This window comes from Aquarana catesbeiana, linkage group LG09, assembly GCF_042186555.1.
Source record: "Aquarana catesbeiana isolate 2022-GZ linkage group LG09, ASM4218655v1, whole genome shotgun sequence".
Taxonomy (NCBI): Eukaryota; Metazoa; Chordata; class Amphibia; order Anura; family Ranidae; genus Aquarana; species Aquarana catesbeiana.
The window spans coordinates 234854682-234876255 of NC_133332.1; the positions used below are offsets into that span (position 1 = coordinate 234854682).

Genomic DNA, 21574 nt, shown 5'->3' on the forward strand with positions numbered 1-21574 from the left:
ATATATGAAGCCAGGGGAAAGAGTCACCTATAACTAAAATAGAATTTTTTCGGTGAGCTGACCCTTTAAAGGTTAGGGTTAAGTTGGGGATAAAGGGTTAATAGTTATTTTAGGGTTAACGTTCAAGTTACAGTGATACGAAAACACACACTGTTTAATTTACATTGTACCTTCTATTTCTGTATGTGGATGATGGTGCTGCAGGAGGAGCTGGACCAGCACAGAGAGTAGTTAGGCACTGCCAAAAGAGGAGAGGGCTATGACATGCACAGGAGGGGGACTGTTCTGGGGAATGGACTTTTCTTATAGTAGTGAAATTTTCTAGCAGTTCTAAGGCATTTTGTAAGTTATTAAAAATGATTTGCGGAAAGTTAAAAAGCTGCAATTAAGAATTTAAATACTTTATTTGTCTGTGCTTTTAACTACAATTTTATAAGTTGGTGATGGGGTCTCTTTAAGGTTGAACTTGATGGTCTTTTATATTTTAACTATGTAACTAATTGCCAGGCGGAGGGATCATCTTTCTTGCCTACAGGCACTCTACAGGAGGGGGTCTCTCCAGTCTGTGCATAGGATCCGATCCACACCCTTGGTAAATTCCACTTAGCGCTGAGCATGCAGGTAATTACACATGTTATTTATGCCTCATACCTGGACGCCAGATAACCATCAAAATCTATCTTTTCTTGTAAAAACATATGTATAAAAAAGGTTTAAATAAATAATAATCAGACAATGGTTGTCATTGCTTCCTGTGAGCGCCTCTTGCTTTCATCTCAGCTTTCGAGTGTAGAGGAACAATGCAGTTTGGATTACAAACCAGAAAAACTTGTTCTAAAAAATACATTTCGTGTCAGCCCGGCGACTGGATATATTGCTCACAGTGCAGCTTTCCCCTGCATTGTTTATTTTTTTCCTTTTTTAACGCTTGGAAAGCCAGGAGAGTCTAAATTATGCCCCTGTTGCTCTGAGTCTATACCATGAAAGAGGTGTTAGGGCAATATAAGCATTGTGCTTGTTTTGTTCACATTTAAAGCAAACCCTTCAAAGGAAAGAGAACAGCTTTACTTTGAGGTCCCTATTCCCTGGAAGCACATCCGGTGGTGCCTGGATCACAAAACTGGCTTCACAGAATTGCAAACGGTTTTGCAGGCAAAGCAGTTCCCGTACATGTGTTTCAATTTCATATTTGGTTGCTTGCTTGGAGATAAAAACTTTAAGACCCCTTTCACACTGGACGCGTTTTTTCAGGCGCTTTAGCGCTAAAAATAGCACCTGTAAAGCGCCTGAAAAAAGTCTCATATGCAAACCCAGTGTGAAAGCCTGAGTGCTTTCACACTGGGGCGCTGCGCTGGCAGGACGTAAAAAAAAAAGTCCTGCAAGCAGCTTCTTTAAGGCGCTTTAGGAGCAATGTATACACTGCTCCTAAAGCGCCCCTGCCCACTGAAATCAATGGGCAGCACCTGCAAAGTGCCACGGCAGTGGCGCTTTGCGGGCCCCTTTAACCCTTTATTCGGCAGCTAACGGGGTTAAAAGCACCCCGTTATCGCCCGAAAAGCCCTGCAAAACCGACGCCCGGGCGCTGACTGTGTGAAAGGGCTTTAAGTATTTCAAGTAACTATAACTATTTTGCAAATGAAAAAAAAATCTTGTAATATTCTGATGACTTAAAGAGCTTTCCAGAAAAATTACAGCACATTATGAAGCCTGGCAACCCCACATATACACACACAATTTAGAAACAGTAAAGTTAGCACAATTATTTTAACGTGAAAGATGTTACGCCACGAGAATCTTGATCTATCTTCTAAGCAAAAAAATCGTGATTTTCATTTTAGCCAGAATCGTACAGCTCTACTAGGGAGTACATAACATTCCAACTTTGATAAATACGACTCTAGAGGAAGACTGGCAGACACCTTACCTGGCAGCGACTGAACACATCAGAGAGGCTGACACGAACATTAAAATGTTTTAGGACCTTGATTGCTTGCTGTCGTGCTTTCTCTGAGCAGTCTACGGAAAAACATCTCCCTTCACCAATTTGTGAGCGAAGCTGTGAAAGTCCGAAAAAATGAAAAAAAACTATTTTTGAAAAAGTATTTTTAAGTAAACTTGCCCATTGCATAAGTAAACCTGTAACCATGCAGGACTAAGCTACAAGTACATTTAACTGTTTCCATCCCATAGTGCACATTTTCATGTTCCTTTTGCTCCCCAACTGCTCTGATTGAGTGCCAGGAATGAAGAAATACCCAATGTCTCAAAAGTTAGGGAGTACATTACTCCTTTCCAGCCATATAACAGCTTGGTAATTGGACATTCTAGGTCCCCAATAGCATCATATAGGCATGAAAAGTGTCCTCAGTCCTGTGTAAGGTCCAGGTAGCAACTTGTTGGGATTGCGCTGGATGTGTAGTACCATGTAGAGCAAAGGAAACTGAGCTAATTGGGAACAAACGTGACCTAGCAGCAACAAAAACACATACAAAATAAGCTGCGCTAAAGGTATTAAAAAAAAGCAATAATATTCATAATGAGTGCATAACAAAAAGTGACAAAAATATAAATATGTGAATAGGAATATACAGATGATGAGATAAAGTATAATCCAGTACAAAGTCCAACAAATAAATATATTCCAGTGAAAACGTTCAGTGATTTCAATGGCTCTTTCACACCATCCAACACCTTCAGTGATCTTGTGAATTACTACCACCACCAATGGCTGATGGGCTTGCTTACCAGATCGACTGGACCTCTCATCACAAAAGGTCATACATGCCTATGGCTCCATACCCAGCCAGGGCCTTTATCCAATCCGTCTCCTGAACATGGAACATCAATCCTCCTCAACGATGTTTGTAGAAGTACCCCAAAAAAGTAGAAGAGACTCCGTATAGAGAAAAAATCCTCACGCTTTATTTTTTTTAAAAATACACTTACAAAGGGACATATTGTAGTGTAAACGCCTAAATTCGCATGGGCAACCGGCATACATACAGAAAAACCTGTCTTCCGGGACACGAGTGTAGCAGTGACGTCAAAGCATCGCTCCTCCCTTCGCATTTCGTCATACATTTGACATTGTCCAGGGGCACATTTAGTCAAACGTATGACAAAACGCGCAGGGAGGAGCAACGCACTGACGTTACTGCTACACTTGTGTCCCAAAAACCATGTTTTTCTGTATGTGTGCCGGTTGCACATGCAAATTCAGGTGTTTACACTACAATATGTCCCTTTGTAAGTGTATTTTTAAGAGAAATAAAGCGTGAGGACTTTTACTCTATGCAGAATCTTTTCTAATTTTTTGGGGTACTTCTACGAACATCGTTGAGGAGGATTGATGTTCCATGTTCAGGAGACGGACCGGATAAAGGCCCTGGCTGGGTATGGAGCCATAAGTGTGTATGACCTTTTGTGATGAGAGGTCCAGTTGATATGGTAAGCAAGCCCTTCAGCCATTGGTGATGGTGTTAACCACTTGCCGACCGCCGCACGACTATATACGTCGACAGAGCGGCACGGGCAGGCAAAAGGACGTATATGTACGTCCTTGCCTGCCCGCGGGTGGGGGGTCCGATCGGACCCCCCCCCCGGTGCCTGCGGCGGTCGGCAAATCTCCCCCGGCGATCGGAGGTGAGGGGGAGGCCATCCATTCGTGGCCCCCCCCTCGCGATCGCTCTCAGCCAATGGGATCATTTCCCTGCCTCTGTATTGTACACAGAGGCAGAGGAAATGATGTCATCTCTCCTCGGCTCGGTATTTTCCGTTCCGGGCCGAGGAGAGAAGACTGCAATGTAAGTGCACCAACACTACACACACAGTAGAACATGCCAGGCACACTAAACACCCCGATCCCCCCCCCCCCGATCGCCCCCCGATCCCCCCCCAATCACCCCCCCCCCCCCCTGTCACAAACTGACACCAGCAGTTTTTTTTTTTTTTTTTTTTTTTTTCTGATTACTGTATTGGTGTCAGTTTGTGACAGTTACAGTGTCAGGGCAGTGAGTGTTAGGCCCCCTGTAGGTCTAGGGTACCCCCCTAACCCCCCCTAATAAAGTTTTAACCCCTTGATCACCCCCTGTCACCAGTGTCGCTAAGCGATCATTTTTCTGATCGCTGTATTAGTGTCGCTGGTGATGCTAGTTAGGGACGTAAATATTTAGGTTCGCCGTCAGAGTTTTATAGCGACAGGGACCCCCATATACTATCTAATAAATGTTTTAACCCCTTGATTGCCCCCTAGTTAACCCTTTCACCACTGATCACTGTATAACCGTTACGGGTGACGCTGGTTAGTTTGTTTATTTTTTATAGTGTCAGGGAACCCGCCGTTTATTACCGAATAAAGATTTAGCCCCCTGATCGCCCGGCGGTGATATGCGTCGCCCCAGGCAGGGTCAGATTAGCGCCAGTACCGCTAACACCCACGCACGCAGCATACGCCTCCCTTAGTGGTATAGTATCTGATCGCATCAATATCTGATCCGATCAGATCTATACTGGCGTCCCCAGCAGTTTAGGGTTCCCAAAAACACAGTGTTAGCGGGATCAGCCCAGATACCTGCTAGCACCTGCGTTTTGCCCCTCCGCCCAGCTCGGCCCAGCCCACCCAAGTGCAGTATCGATCGATCACTGTCACTTACAAAACACTAAACGCATAACTGCAGCGTTCGCTGAGTCAGGCCTGATCCCTGCGATCGCTAACAGTTTTTTTGGTAGCATTTTGGTGAAATGGCAAGCACCAGCCCCAGGCAGCGTCAGGTTAGTGCCAGTACCGCTAACACCCACGCACCGTACACCTCCCTTAGTGGTATAGTATCTGAACGCATCAATATCTGATCCGATCAGATCTATACTAGCGTCCCCAGCAGTTTAGGGTTCCCACAAACGCAGTGTTAGCGGGATCAGCCCAGATACCTGCTAGCACCTGCGTTTTACCCCTCCGCCCGGCCCAGCCCAGCCCACCCAAGTGCAGTATCGATCGATCACTGTCACTTACAAAACACTAAATGCATAACTGCAGCGTTCGCAGAGTCAGGCCTGATCCCTGCGATCGTTAACAGTTTTTTTGGTAGCGTTTTGGTGAACTGGCAAGCGCCAGCGGCCTAGTACACCCCGGTCGTAGTCAAACCAGCACTGCAGTAACACTTGGTGACGTGGCGAGTCCCATAAGTGCAGTTCAAGCTGGTGAGGTGGCAAGTACAAGTAGTGTCCCGCTGCCACCAAAAAGACAAACACAGGCCCGTCGTGCCCATAATGCCCTTCCTGCTGCATTCGCCAATCCTAATTGGGAACCTACCGCTTCTGCAGCGCCCGTACTTCCCCCATTCACATCCCCAACCAAATGCAGTCGGCTGCATGAGAGGCATTTTTATGTCCTCCCGAGTACCCCTACCCAACGAACCCCCCCCAAAAAGATGTTGTGTCTGCAGCAAGCGCGGATATAGGCATGACACCCGCTATTATTGTCCCTCCTGTCCTGACAATCCTGGTCTTTGCATTGGTGAATGTTTTGAACGCTACCATTCACTAGCTGAGTATTAGCGTAGGGTACAGCATTGCACAGACTAGGACACACTTTCACAGGGTCTCCCAAGATGCCATCGCATTTTGAGAGACCCGAACCTGGAACCGGTTACAGTTATAAAAGTTACAGTTACAAAAAAAGTGAAAAAAAAAAAAAAAAAAAACACAAACAAAAATATAAAATAAAAAATAATAGTTGTCGTTTTATTGTTCTCTCTCTATTCTCTCTCTCTCTATTCTCTCTATTGTTCTGCTCTTTTTTACTGTATTCTATTCTGCAATGTTTTATTGTTATTATGTTTTATCATGTTTGCTTTTCAGGTCTGCAATTTTTTATACTTTACCGTTTACTGTGCTTTATTGTTAACCATATTTTTGTCTGAGTACAGCATTCACGACTTTGAGTGGTTATACCAGAATGATGCTTGCAGGTTTAGGTATCATCTTGGTATCATTCTTTTCAGCCAGCGGTCGGCTTTCATGTAGAAGCAATCCTAGCGGCTAATTAGCCTCTAGACTGCTTTTACAAGCAGTGGGAGAGAATGCCCCCCCCCCCCCCCCACCGTCTTCCGTGTTTTTCTCTGGCTCTCCTGTCTCAACAGGGAACCTGAGAATGCAGCCGGTGATTCAGCCAGCTGACCATAGACCTGATCAGAGACCAGAGTGGCTCCAAACATCTCTATGGCCTAAGAAACCGGAAGCTACGAGCATTTTATGACTTAGATTTCGCCGGATGTAAATAGCGCCATTGGGAAATTGGGGAAGCATTTTATCACACCGATCTTGGTGTGGTCAGATGCTTTGAGGGCAGAGGAGAAATCTAGGGTCTAATAGACCCCAATTTTTTCAAAAAAGAGTACCTGTCACTACCTATTGCTATCATAGGGGATATTTACATTCCCTGAGATAACAATAAAAATGATTAAAAAAAAAAAAAAATGAAAGGAACAGTTTTAAAATAAGATAAAAAAGCAAAAAAATAATAAAGAAAAAAAAAAAAAAAAAAAAAAAGCACCCCTGTCCCCCCTGCTCTCGCGCTAAGGCGAACGCAAGCGTCGGTCTGGCGTCAAATGTAAACAGCAATTGCACCATGCATGTGAGGTATCACCGCGACGGTCAGATCGAGGGCAGTAATTTTAGCAGTAGACCTCCTCTGTAAATCTAAAGTGGTAACCTGTAAAGGCTTTTAAAGGCTTTTAAAAATGTATTTATTTTGTTGTCACTGCACGTTTGTGCACAGTTGTAAAGCATGTCATGTTTGGTATCCATGTACTCGGCCTAAGATCATCTTTTTTATTTCATCAAACATTTGGGCAATATAGTGTGTTTTAGTGCATTAAAATGTAAAAAAGTGTGTTTTTTCCCCAAAAAATGCGTTTGAAAAATCGCTGCGCAAATACTGTGTGAAAAAAAAAAATTAAACACCCACCATTTTAATCTGTAGGGCATTTGCTTTAAAAAAATATATAATGTGTGGGGGTTCAAAGTAATTTTCTTGCAAAAAAAAATAATTTTTTCATGTAATCAAAAAGTGTCAGAAAGGGCTTTGTCTTCAAGTGGTTAGAAGAGTGGGTGATGTGTGACATAAGCTTCTAAATGTTGTGCATAAAATGCCAGGACAGTTCAAACCCCCCCAAATGACCCCATTTTGGAAAGTAGACACCCCAAGCTATTTGCTGAGAGGCATGTCGAGTCCATGGAATATTTTATATTGTGACACAAGTTGCGGGAAAGAGACAAATTATTATTATTTTTTTTTTTTTTTTGCACAAAGTTGTCACTAAATGATATATTGCTCAAACATGCCATGGGAATATGTGAAATTACACCCCAAAATACATTCTGTTGCTTCTCCTGAGTACGGGGATACCACATGTGTGAGACTTTTTGGGAGCCTAGCCACGTATGGGACCCCGAAAACCAAGCACCGCCTTCAGGCTTTCTAAGGGCGTAAATTTTTGATTTCACTCTTCACTGCCTATCACAGTCTCGGAGGCCATGGAATGCCCAGGTGGCACAAACCCCCCCCCCCAAATGACCCCATTTTGGAAAGTAGACACCCCAAGCTATTTGCTGAGAGGTATAGTGAGTATTTTGCAGACCTCACTTTTTGTCACAAAGTTTTGAAAATTAAAAAAAGAAAAAAAAAATTTTTTTTTTTGTCTTTCTTCATTTTCAAAAACAAATGAGAGCTGCAAAATACTCACCATGCCTCTCAGCAAATAGCTTGGGGTGTCTACTTTCCAAAATGGGGTCATTTGGGGGGGTTTTGTGCCACCTGGGCATTCCATGGCCTCCGAAACTGTGATAGGCAGTGAAGAGTGAAATCAAAAATGTACACCCTTAGAAATCCTGAAGGCGGTGATTGGTTTTCGGGGTCCCGTACGCGGCTAGGCTCCTAAAAAGTCCCACACATGTGGTATCCCCGTACTCAAGAGAAGCAGCAGAATGTATTTTGGGGTGCAATTCCACATATGCCCATGACCTGTGTGAGCAATATATCATTTAGTGACAACTTTGTGCAAAAAAAAAAAAAATAAATAAATAAATTGTCACTTTCCCGCAACTTGTGTCAAAATATAAAATATTCCATGGACTCAACATGCCTCTCAGCAAATAGCTTGGGGTGTCTACTTTCCAAAATGGGGTCATTTGGGGGGGGTTTGTGCCATCTGGGCATTTTATGGCCTTCAAAACTGTGATAGGTAGTGAGGAGTAAAATCAAAAATGTACGCCCTTAGAAATCCTGAAGGCAGTGATTGGTTTTCGGGGCCCCGTATGCGGCTAGGCTCCCAAAAAGTCCCACACATGTGGTATCCCCATTCTCAGGAGAAGCAGCTAAATGTATTTTGGGGTGCAATTCCACATAGGCCCATGGCCTGTGTGAGCAATATATCATTTAGTGACAACTTTTTGTAATTTTGTTTTTTTTTTTTTTTTTTTTTCATTATTCAATCACTTGGGACAAAAAAAATGAATATTCAATGGGCTCAACATGCCTCTCAGCAATTTCCTTGGGGTGTCTACTTTCCAAAATGGGGTCATTTGTGGGGGTTTTGTACTGCCCTGTCATTTTAGCACCTCAAGAAATGACATAGGCAGTCATAAATTAAAGACTGTGTAAATTCCAGAAAATGTACCCTAGTTTGTAGGCGCTATAACTTTTGCGCAAACCAATAAATATACACTTATTGACATTTTTTTTACCAAAGACATGTGGCCAAATACATTTTGGCCTAAATGTATGACTAAAATTGAGTTTATTGGATTTTTTTTAGAACAAAAAGTAGAAAATATCATTTTTTTTCAAAATTTTCGGTCTTTTTCCGTGTATAGCGCAAAAAATAAAAACGGCAGAGGTGATCAAATACCATCAAAAGAAAGCTCTATTTGTGGGAAGAAAAGGACGCAAATTTCGTTTGGTTACAGCATTGCATGACCGCGCAATTAGCAGTTAAAGCGACGCAGTGCCAAATTGTAAAAAGTGCTCTGGTCAGGAAGGGGGTAAATCCTTCCGGGGCTGAAGTGGTTAATTCACAAGCTCACTTAAGCTGTTGGATGGTGTGGAAGAACCATTGAAAACACTGAACATTTTCACTGGAATATATTTATTTGTTGGACTTTGTACTGGATTATACTTTATCTCATCATCTGTATATTCCTATTCACGCATTTATATTTTTGTCACTTTTTGTTATGCATGCACTATGAATATTCTTGTTTTTTTAATACCTTTAGCGCAGCTTATTTTGTATGTATAGTACCATATCTGAACACAATCAGACACCTCCAGTTAGTGAATGCGAGTCTAGCACAAATAAGGAACACACCCCCCCTACTACTGGCCAAAATAATACCATCTAGCTATTCAGTCTGCAAGAGTTGTCAAAAACTGTGCAGCTAGTGCTGGGCTTTCTCATTAGGCAGCCCAGCATGCACTGCACATAATTGTAAAGGGAAGCACCTGTTTACTTGTAAAGTGGTACGTTAGTCGGGAAAAGTCCTGCTAGATCACTTCAGGCTGGCCCCTTTTGCAGGTATAGCTATGTAAAACTTTAAAAAGAAGTGTCTATATGGTCTAAAATCCAGTAATGCACTGTCTCACCCTGCTCTGCACATGCTCAGTTGTGCTCTATTTTTAGGTACTGCCGAATTTGTAGAGGCCGATCTGCTGACAGCCCTAAAGCTGAACTAAACCCTCCTATCCTGTACAGCCAATGAAAGCTGCTATCTTAGCCTCTGTTTGATCTGCAGTTGCCATGGTGCTGCACATGTGATCAGATTTGACACCAGTCATTTTATGGTTTGACTGTTTGGTTGAGGACACAAGTAAATCAGTTAGCAACCCCAGCATTCCAGGAATGTAAAGTTTTTTTTAAATGATTAAATCAATGATTTTAATTCCACTTTATGATTTACTGCTGTTCAGGGGCTCTGGGCTTCAGCAAAATGGCTGCCTCCAGGAGTAAGAAACAGGAGCAATGCAGGAGGAAATTTACAGCACATACTAATTTTGGTAGCATAAATATTATATGTAGAATGTATGCTCTCTGTTAAAGAACATTATTTTTCATCAAGTGGGCAAAGTTCTGCTTTAAGGATTTTATGCAAATAACATAAATAAGTATATAATATAGCTGATAAACGTAAAGTGTTACTAAACCCACAACAGTAAAATCATTCTGTATATGTAGTAAAGCATGCTTGTTATACTCACTGTGGAACCTAAGGAGTTAATCCATTGCATTGTGTATAAAGGCTGTTTGATCCTGTCTCTCTGATCCTCCTCTTCTTCCACTGACTCCAAAAAAATAACCTGATATTTACAGAGCCAGTGGACGGGCTGCACATGCTCAGTTTGGTGTGTACTGCTAGAGTTTTTTTTTTCTTGGGAGGGTGCATGTGATCAGCACAGGGCCAATAAGCACTTTCCAGACAGAGGATCAGGGGAGAAATTTAAACTCATCCTACAAGGTTTACTAGGAACTGACAGAAGTCACAAGGCTGCTATATACTGCTGATGAGAAAAGGTATTTATCAGTTTATATTTACTAAAATAATTGCATTTCCATGTTCTACGTACTGTGGGAAACCAGATAGTGAATGCAGAGTCCTGGCTTTAGTAACACTTAAAAAAAAAAAATAGACCAACCGAAAACCACTATAGGTCGCCTTTACATTTTTATAATCTGCTCAGAATACACTTCTCAAAAAATAAACCCCTAAATCTTCTCACCGTCTGGTAGGGCAGTCCACAAGTCAGAATGACTCTCCCATCTTCTCTGGCGATCTATGACACAAAAAAAAAAAAAAAAAATAATTTTAAAGGCTATACATGATCACACTGTCCATAAATATATATATATATATATATATATATATATATATATATATATATATATATATATATATATATATATTATTTTAAGGCCTTTGTTTTTACATAGAAACATGGCGACAACGTGCCACTGGGACAGGAGTTTAGGGGAAGTTTTGCACAACAGGGCCACGGAGGGAAGTTAAAACTGGCTGGGTTCTAACCTGTCCCCACTCCAGCCAAAGTAAACATTTTGGATGGATCAACTATCAAGGCCCTGCAGTATATCTGATCCAAAAATCCCTGTTCATGTGTTGCATGAATGATAACCAGCACACTGAAAGCAGCTGGAATAAATGGCTGTAACTGTACATCAGAGGATCTTGATCAACAGTTAACCATAAAAGGATAATTTTATAATTTTAAAAACACTTTGAAGTGTATGTTAGGGTAAAAAGAAACAAAAGTAAAGAAAGGCAGTACACCTCTGCAATACATGCACACTCCATCATGTTTTATCCCTCTGTATATCCTGCAAGTAGAGAAAAATATCTGTTGATGTGCCAGAGATGCCCTGTTGAGGGCTGACAACATGCAGCGCATATGTGGCCTGAATGGTGTCAGCCCTGCCTGGTTGCCTTTTGCTAAACTACCTAAACCCTCCCACACCTTTCTTTCTACAACATAGACACAAATGATATTGTATTCTAAGATATGAACTAGGAGGGCTAATTCGACTCCTGCATAGAACACAGGAAGTGTACAAAGGACAGCTCTGAATTTCTGACAAGTTTAACAGGTATTTTTTGAACTTATCAAGCAGATATAAAAACACTTTGAATGGTATGGTTAGCAGACCAAAAGACAGCAAATAAGATAAATGAATTGTTAGGGTATATGTACATTTTAATTGTTCTGATGTATAGCTGTAACAAAAGACCCTGATGAAAGATCTTTAATTCTTTGGAACTGGTGAAAGTGACATCACTTCAATATCTTCTGTTATAAAAAGGTAATGCTGTAGGTGAAAGACATAAATGTACACTTATATGGCCAATGTTTTGTGGCAACCTATCCAAACTAATCGTGTTCAGCTGAACTTGCACGGTTTCAAACTGGCAATGCAGTCCGACTTCAGGAGCGATTTGACAGACATCTGTGTGGGTTCCTGCACAGATGTCTATACAAATCGCCCCCCCGAAGTTGCCAAAAGTAGTACAGGAACCACTTTTGGGAATCAGTACACCGCCGTAAATCACCCCAATGTGAACCTGGGCTTTAGAATATTTTGCACTTCCAACCTTGTGACAACAGCTTTGGGATGGCAGTTTTCTGTTCCAGCATGACTGTGCCCCTGTGCACAAAGCCAGTGCTATGAAAATCTCCATAAAGACACAGTTTGGTGTGGAGGAACTCAAGTTGCCTGCACAGAGACCTGATCTCAGCCCCACTGAACACGTTTCGGACAAACTGGACACTGTCAACAAGACAGATCTTCCCATCCAACATCAATTACTAACCTCACAGATGTAATGTCCTTCATTTGCTAAATAGGTGCAAATTCCCACAAAACACTCTAAAATCTTGTAGAAAGCCTTCCCAAAAGAGTGGAGGCTGTTAAAGCTGCAACTCCATATTCATTATAAAAAGAAAAGAAAACGAACCTTAAAACAACCAAACGTCCATAAAAAAACAAATATTAATGTCCATAAATTGTGTGTATTAATCCCCATACTAAGTGAAGAAATCTTCTATATTTAACCGATGTTTTTCCAGTAGTGCACCACCTCACACCACCACCACAAAAAATGTGCACTCACCACCAGTGACCTCTAAATTAATAAAGGTCAATAAGCACTGTGGAATTAGCCATATACACACCCAAATAGATCACACCATTCCTTAGTAGATCTTCTGAGATCATCTTTTAATCGCTCCTGGAACATAACATCAGACCACCAAAGAAATGCATTGGCACCAATGTAAACCGCCTTTTCAGCAACTCGCACCACTGTGTCTCAGACTAGGAACTGCTGTGTGTTCCAAACACAAGTTTAGGCCGGATGTGACGTCAGAAGAAACCCAGAAGTGACGGCATGCGTGGAGCTAGTTTTGCCAATCACGTCTTCAGAAAGCCATCAGGTTCCTGGCAAGGCTGTTTACATTGGTGCCAAGGCTGGGGACTTTTAAAAGTGAGTGGAATACTTTTTATCTGCTATAATAAAATGCTACACACTTAAATTTCTTTGGGGGTGATGTTGTGGTGTACCTGGAGCAATTAAAAGATAATAGGATGTTATCTCAGAAGATCTACTAAGGAATGGTGTCATCGATTTGGAGGTGTATACGGCTAATCCCACAGCGCTTATTGGCCTTTATTAATTTAGAATTTACTGGACTGGCGAGCGGTGAGTGCGCATTTTTTGTGGTGGTGGTGTGAGGTGGTGGCACTACTGGAAGAACATCAGTCAAGTTTCTTCACTTGGTGTGGGGATTAATACGCACAATTAAGGAACATTGATATTGGTATTTTTATGGCATTTGGTTGTGTTAGCGCCATTTTTCTTTTCTTTTTATAATTATTGAAGTTGAAAATTTTCACTTTAAGGAGGGCAGCTTCACATTCACATGAGTCACTATAAAAGTCATTATTAATGTCCATCGTTTCAGGATGGGATATCCAACAAGCTCTTATAGGTTTAATGTTCAGGTGTCTACAAACCTTTGGTCATATAGGGTTCTAACAAAAATACCAGCTATATTTAACTGACAAAAATATCACAGATATTTAAAGTGAATCTAATGTTCAAAATGTACTCACCTCTACCTTCCAGTGATGCAGTGGTTACAACCCTCACACATGAGCACTGAAATCAGTCATCCCGGTACACCTGGAGTGTGCCGGGAATGCACTCTGAGCTGCGCATGTGCAACTCAATGTACACTCAATAGAAAAAACTGAGCAGGCAGGTAACTGTGTATTATTGCAGAAGAGATATAGCATGTCTCTTCTACAATACAGAGCTGCCTCCGCTCACAGTTTTTGACAAGTTATGTTTAGTTCCGCTTTAACTACATGTGTGGCAAGAAGATAAAACATAATCTGAAAGTCCACTTACCTCTGCAGCTCTCCTGTGGTCATCATCATTATCCAGCATTAGGACATCGACGCCCAGACAGCGTAAGTAGCGCCCCAGTCCCTGCAGCATGTTGTCACAGATGACACTGAACTCTCTGGGGGACAAAGGCTTATTACTGGGATTGCTTCTCGTTTCATCTGTTCGTGTTTCCAGCTTCTAAGATATATAGAATGGAGATTTTAGTATTCTGTGTATGTCATCATTTAAATTTATGTTACACAGCATTGTCTAATCTACAGTTAACCCTTTGGTTGCTAGCCTCCTTCTGGAAATTCTACAGTAATTTCCTAGATGTACTATGACCATTCATCTTCAATACTTTTCAAGTCACAGACCTAGTATCACTATGTAGATTGTACCTCTGGCCCCCTGCCACTTGCAGGAGACTGGTAGGAAAAGCTGTGTGTAAGTTCCTAATCTGATTGGGTGGAGTTTAGGAAGGGCCACTGAGTATCCTCCTCCTGCTCCCACGTGACTAGGGCCTAGTGACTGGCAGGCATCTTCAGCTGCATTGTGAGAGGAATGGGAAGGTCATATGCTTCCTCATACTAGGAAAAACAATGCATCATACTTTGCTTTGGTGTGGCAACAAGAGGTTAGTGTAAGCCACATGTGTCAAATGCAAGACCCATGGGCCGAATCTGGCCCGCTAGGTCACGTCATGTGGCCTTTGCACCCAGGGCTTTTTTCAGCTCTCATTCTCCGCTCCCCGCTGTCACTTGTAAACACAGAAACCTTCTGTTTACAGGGATATCTTTACTCTTGGCTCTCACAGATCTCTGCATCTCTTTGGGGAGGCAATTATTTATTATGATAAAAAGTAGATACATTAAAAAATTAAAGTGGATAAAAAGTGGATACGTAGTCTTACAGATACAACTGGCCCTTTGAGGGCAACCATAATGCTGATGTGTCTCGCAATGAAATTGAGCTTGACAGCCCTGGTGTCAGCCATAGGTTTGGGGAATTTTGAGGGGGGGGGGTTACATTTGTCAAGAAAAGCAGCAGGTAATCAAGTTTGCAATATATACAGGATAATCAAAGGAGGTTTTTTTTTAACTCAACAAAAGATGAGCAAAGGCTCCCATGAGTGGACAGTTATTGGTCTAACAGTGACTGCATTCTATCAGATGCAAGCACTATTCAACAGCATCACTGTATTCAGGCAGACATGGGTGCCATGCTGTAAGTAAGAATAAAAGGTATTTTCATGACTGGTGGACCAGGATATAAAAGGGCTGACAGTATGTCCTTGGCCAGCAGTGTGACCTCCTCGAGTTTAGTCCCATACCTGTTTTGGTGATGCTGGCGTCTTCTGTGGCGATCTGTCCATCTTTGGCTGAGGCTTTGGTTTGCCTTTGGGCAGTTTCTGGAAATCTGGTTTTAACCCAAACTTCTCAGGGCTGTTAAGCAGGGCCTCAAACACCTCCAACAAGCAATAGGCATCGGCAGCTAGATGGAAAAGATACAAAGGGAATCACAGGCACTACTTAGTAAATGATTGCTGTTTACTGTAAAGGTTTAATATTGCCACAATATAATGTGAATGGTTCGAAGACTGCATCTGACTTTCATATCATGCTTTTGGCACTATCATGGTTAATGCCACTCACAGTTGTAAGAGTCAGAATTTTAGGTGGTCTATCAAACTGTTAAATGCTCCAGTTATTATCAAACACCATTGTGGGTGGACTGACCCTTTAACTCAGCAGCAGACGTCTATCCATGCCACCCCCTATATATATAATGGATAGATTCATGCATAGCATGAATCTATCCATGGCCGATGTGGCCACCCCCTATTCAGGCGTCTGGCCCCTTTCAGGATGTCGGGCGCCTGAATTACAGTGGCGGGGTGTTTTTTTTTAAGCCCCTGATTAGAGCCATAGGCTCTAATAGGCTTCAAAATAGGGTGGGCTCAGAGCGCAGAGCATTGCGCCAGGAGACACCCAGGTGTTACAACAGCGAATTAATATATATGCCCGTGGAGAGCAAAGAATCGGAAACCTGTCGCCGCTGCGCAAGGTGAGCCGCTGGTGAAGCGCTGTATAGATGGGGTAAGATGGGGTAAGTGCATCAGACTCGCCTGCCGACCGACTTCTGTTGTAAACTGGTCCTTTGTTTAGAAAGTTTGGAGACCTCTGGCTTAGATAAATAGAGGAGAGCATGAACAGTATTGCACATAAATTAAGCATCTCATTTCCTGATTACCCATCACATTTCTTGGAGGCCCTGGACAGTGAAAACAACCAAAAAATAACCCAAGTTTGGAAAGCAAACACTCCAAAGTATGTTCTGAAAGGCATAGTGAGTCTTTTGAAAATTTAATTTTTTGCCAAAAGTTTTTGAAAAATGCAGGACAGAAAAATAAAATGTACACATATATATATATATATATATATATATATATATATATATATATATATACATATATATTTTTTTTTTTTTTACACAAAGTTGTCAATTACTAAGATGCTTCTAACACACATCATTTGCATACTTACTATTACACCCCTAAACACATTCTGCTAATCCTCCTGAGTGTGGCGATACCACATATGTGAGACTTTTAGTGTCTGGACTGATTATGCACAGGACATTTCACTCCATATTTGCAGTGCCCGGGCAGGAGGTGGCTAAAGTATAACCTTGACCATTTAATGCAGTCAGTTTAATAGGTTTAAGCAGATGTACTTTTCAAGTGTCACCATAGACAAAACTTTTTCCCATTTTTGGATTAAGTAAAGGGAGTTTTATAACAGCTGTCAGGTTTTTTTTTTTTTTGCCATCTGTGTCCCAATGGGGAGACCTCCTGATCCATAGTCAAAACAGGAAGTGAGAGAAAATGCCTCCAAAGCGAGGGAATTCAAGGTGTTACCAGGGTCCCCAGAACAAGTGCCCCCATTGGAAGATTTCCTCTCTGTTACTGTTTTGATGTCAACCCAAAATTTGGGATTTTCTTTTACCGTTTCTTTCTCTTTCCTTTCTCAATGATAACAACAAACAGGAACAATTGAGACGGTGAATCTTCCTAATGGGGGGGGGGCACAGACAGCAATAAAAACCTGACAGGGGTTTTAATCCATCTCCACTAAGTTTATCAACCACCAGAACCAATTTCAAGCTAAAGTGGACCTGCTGACATTCAAGTAGCAATAACTTTGATAGTTAAAAGACACTTCGTAAAACCTTTAAGGTACACTGATTTGTTGATATTTAAACCCTAGAAAAAAGACGGCCTTAGAAATGTAATTTTAGGAGATGCAGCTGGCAGTTTGAATGGCAGGCACATTTGAAGCCCAACTCACATGGTGACACCATTATTCACAACTTCAGCTTGCTACCCCACTCAATGGACTGTGAAAGTATCATCACACTCCATTTCTAGCTCCCAGTGCCTCACATTGGTCTGGAGCTCCAGTTTAAATACAGCAATGTAAAATAAGTTATTACAAATAACAGGAAGCCACGCAGATACTGTACATAACCAAACAACCATGAACGTTCAAAGGAAAGCACCTGGAAGTCTGTTAAAAAGGTGTGACTGAACTACATTTCCAAATATTGATCCTAAAACTAATCTATTCTTACAATAGACAAGAAAATGGGAAGTTGACAGAAAAATACAAATAAGCTTATAAAATCTAGTTAAGGCAGGATAAATTAAATAACGGGAAGCTGTGCTACGCTCGTATTAGAATTCTGTGTGGGAGATTTCATCTATATATGTCAGGCTATATCCCCAAAAAGTATCAAAATTGCATAAGTATAGAGCTTTCCTTGTGTACCCTTAGAAAAGGAAGATTCATGAGAAAAATGGGGATATTTAGAGTACCCACAAGACAATAACAAAGAACATATTGAATTTGCTAAAAACAAGCATTTATTATATCAAAGTAAATAATGTATTCAACAAAAAAAAACTGCACATTCCACTGGCTGGGTGTCCAATGAGAATAACTGTAAGGAAGATTGAGATCAATGCGTTTCACCTATCTTGAGGCTTCTTCAGGATCACTTTAATGGTTGATAATAAATCAAGGGTGCAGCTAGACACAACTTCAACCGCTTTGGGGTAATTTGTACTCAGTAACATACATAGACATATCTGACATGGGATGGAATGTCATGTACCTGGGTGTCTTCGAACTGGGATGTTCCTGGTTCCACAGCTGCAGTCTTACCTGTTGTGCCACAGAGGAGCTCTGGAGTTATTGCAATGTTCTCCCAGCTTGACGCTGCGGACAAAGAACTTCCTGTTGCTCAGTGCCCGATTGTTTGGACTTGCTCCCTGGGTGTATTGCTAGCCCTGTGATTTTGACTACCGTGTACTGAACCTCTGCCTGAATTCTTGACCATTCTCCAGGCTGCTGATTTGGTACTGCCAGCTCGTGTACGACCTCCGCCTGCCTGACCATCCTTTGGATTTCGATTTTGTACTGCTTTGCCTGATCTGTTGCCGACTTGACCTGCCTGACTACGTTTTCGTCTGAATCCTCAGCATAAAAGCACCACTTCGGACACTACCTACCACAGGTACCTTACATTACAAACGGGCCACAATGGCAGTGGACCCTGCTGAGATTGTTAAGGCGATTTCATGTTAGGGAACAATTGATTGGAGCTCATTAACAGCATCTTTCTTCTCTGGACCCCAAGTTAGATGAACTTTGTGCTATGCTTAAATCTTGATTGCCTGGTCCCTCTGCACTGCTCCAGACTCCAGCTTCTACTCCTGCTCCAATCCAACCTGCCTCTTCTGTGCCACCCAAAGTTCCCTTGCCTGAAAAATTTGGTAGTGATACTGAGGACTGCAGAGGTTTTTTAAATGGCTCCAGTTTTCATTTCCACAACAACCCTGGGTCTTTTAGCACTTCGTCTGCCAAAGTGACTTTTGTAATTTTCTTGTTAAAAGGGAAGGCCCTGGCCTGGGTCTCTTCTTACCTGGAATGCAATGATCCTGTGCTGCAAGATGCTTGGGAAAATGGAGAACTAACATCTTGGGGGCCGCCCTGTTATCTAAATTGTTTGTCTCAACCCAAAAGACTTTCTGGTTGTCTGCTGGCTTCTATGGCCATCCCACCTACCTTGCCTTGCAAATACCATGCTTACCTTACATGGAATGATGCTAATCCATAAATTCTATCTATATGATAATGTTATGTACCAGGTGGGTAGATTTATGAAGTATATGCCAACCACAGATACAGGTCAGTATTAGATGAAATCCTTGTGAAACATTCTCAGACATTTGCAGGGGCGGCCCGTGCATTGTGGGCGCACGGCGCCGCCCCCTATCCATGCATCCGGCCCCTTTCAGGACACCAGACGCATGGATTCCTATGGCGGGGGCAGGAGGGGGTGGTACTTTTTGAAGCACCTGATTAGAGCCAGAGGCTCTAATAGGCTTCAAAATAGGGTGGGCTCAGGGCGCAGAGAGTGCGCCCTGATCCCACCCAATTGTTTGACGATGGCGAATTAATTTTCACTATTTTCATTCTAACCTTCCTCTCCGCCAATAAGGAGGCAGGGCATCAGAACCTGTCTCCTCATTGGCCAAAGCGCCAGGCCACTCTATTGGATGCCTGGCGCTTAGGAAGCGGAGGAGACACACGCTGAAGCGGAAGTCGCCGGCGCTCTGGTGCACTTGGAGAGGAGCTGCTGCCTGGGGGTCTGTCAGAGCCACTCATGGGGGGGTTGGGGGTGCTGCCAGAGGCGCGAGCCCCGCGAGTGGGGAGGGGGTCGGTGGGCACAGTGGCTGCATATGATGGGCACAGTGACTGTATTTGGTGGGCACAGTGGCTGCATATGATGGGCACAGTGGCTGCACATGATGAGCACAGTGGCTGCACATGATGGGCACAGTGGCTGTATTTGGTGGGCACAGCGGCTGCACATGATGGGCACAGTGACTATTTGGTGGGCACAGTGGCTGCACATGATGGGCACAGTGGCTGAACTTGGTGGGCACAGTGGCCGCACTTGGTGGGCACAGTGGCCGCACTTGGTGGGCACAGTGGCCGCACTTGGTGGGCACAGTGGCCGCACTTGGTGGGCACAGTGGCCGCACTTGGTGGGCACAGTGGCTGCATATGATGGGACACAGTGGCTGCATTTGCTGTGCACAGAGTGGCTGCAATTGATGGGCAAGGTGGCTGAATTTGATAGGCACAGTGAGGCTGCAATTGATGTGTTTTTTTTTAAGTATTTTTCTGAATTTTTCAGTTTGTTTGCGTTCCCCCCAAAAATTTTGAGCGCCAGCTGCCACTGGTCATTGGTATCAAGAACAAGCCATAAGAAATTTCTCACCAGGGTTTTCAATTTCTCTCATATCAACCAAACTGGTATAGAGAATGTAAAGATTAGCCTATCTGGTTGAAGTTGTGTCTAGCTGCAAACTTGATTTATTATCAACCATTAAAAGGGATCCTGAAGAAGCCTCAAGATAGGCCAAATATGTTGATCCCGATCTTCCATATGGTTATTCTCATTGGACACCCAGCCAGTGGAATGCGCAGTTATCAATATGTTTGATGAATACATTAATTACTTGGATATAAATGTATGTTTTTAACAAATGTAATATGTTCTTTGCTATGGTTTTGTGGGCACTCTAAATATCCCCATTTTTCTCTTGGATCTTTTCCCCTTCTAAGGGTACATGAGGAAAGCTCTATACTTATGCAATCCTGTGCTATGTTCATGCAGAGGAACTCAACAGGTTCTCCTTAATGGAGGGCCCACACTATTTGTCACCCCATTAGGCTGCTGGAAGCAAAGAAAGGGAACCCTGTTTAATCTCAAAGACTCAGTCTAAGGCCTCATGCACACAGGACTTTATTTTTAACTCTCCTAGAAGCCAGCAGCGTTTTTGAATAAAAAAAAAACCTGACGCCTGTAAAAGTGTCCAATGCTTTAACAAGCGCTTAGGCGCATTTATTGGAGTTAAGCGCTTGGGCATGAATTCATTTCTTTGGCCAGAATAAATCATTTATTCTGGCCATTGAAATGAATTAACGCTCAAGCGCTAAATACGCCTGGCGCTAACACACAATTGGGTGCGTTTACAAGTGTCAAGTGTTATTTCTTCCCAAACTCTGCTACTCCTGGATGCACTGGCAGAGGGTTTTTTCCTGCCACTAAACGTCGATGTGTGGATGGACCCATCGGCTAACTTGTGGGCAGTTAAGAGGCAGGAAAAAAAAAAAAACGCCAGATGCACCTAACAGCATTTGCAAAAACATCCAGTGTGCATGAGGCCTAAAACTTACATAGGGATGGGGACTATCCCAACCCACATATGACAGTATTGGTCCAATCATCAAGCACCAGTATTTTCACATGGAAGAAAAGGGAGTGAATCACATACCCTGATGTTCCAAGAAATTTCTTTACTCCTGGTGGCCAAACGGAATGTGAGTTTAAGTTGCCAGTGTGGCCACCATTATAATTAACCGTTACATTGTCCTGCATGGTAAAAGCACAGGTTCATCCTAAAGTGCACCATTAAATGTTACTTCTGTTTTGAGTGGAAATATAGTTACCTAGTAGATTCTTAAATTTCTTTAAGCCCAGAATTGTT

The 21574-nt window shown here is 42.5% G+C and overlaps 1 protein-coding gene across 2 annotated transcripts in view; it reads right to left on the reverse strand.

Moving 5' to 3' along the window:
- The window catches only part of EXD3 (exonuclease 3'-5' domain containing 3), a 491324-nt gene that overhangs the window by 227849 nt on the left and 241901 nt on the right, over window positions 1–21574 (reverse strand). For both annotated transcript variants that reach the window (XM_073599974.1, XM_073599975.1), the window contains 4 exons: window positions 15284–15444; window positions 13972–14148; window positions 10772–10825; window positions 1925–2056 (listed from right to left, as the gene is read on the reverse strand). In XM_073599974.1, the coding sequence (XP_073456075.1) occupies window positions 1925–2056; window positions 10772–10825; window positions 13972–14148; window positions 15284–15444 (524 nt within the window). The remainder of the gene's footprint in view (window positions 1–1924; window positions 2057–10771; window positions 10826–13971; window positions 14149–15283; window positions 15445–21574) is intronic.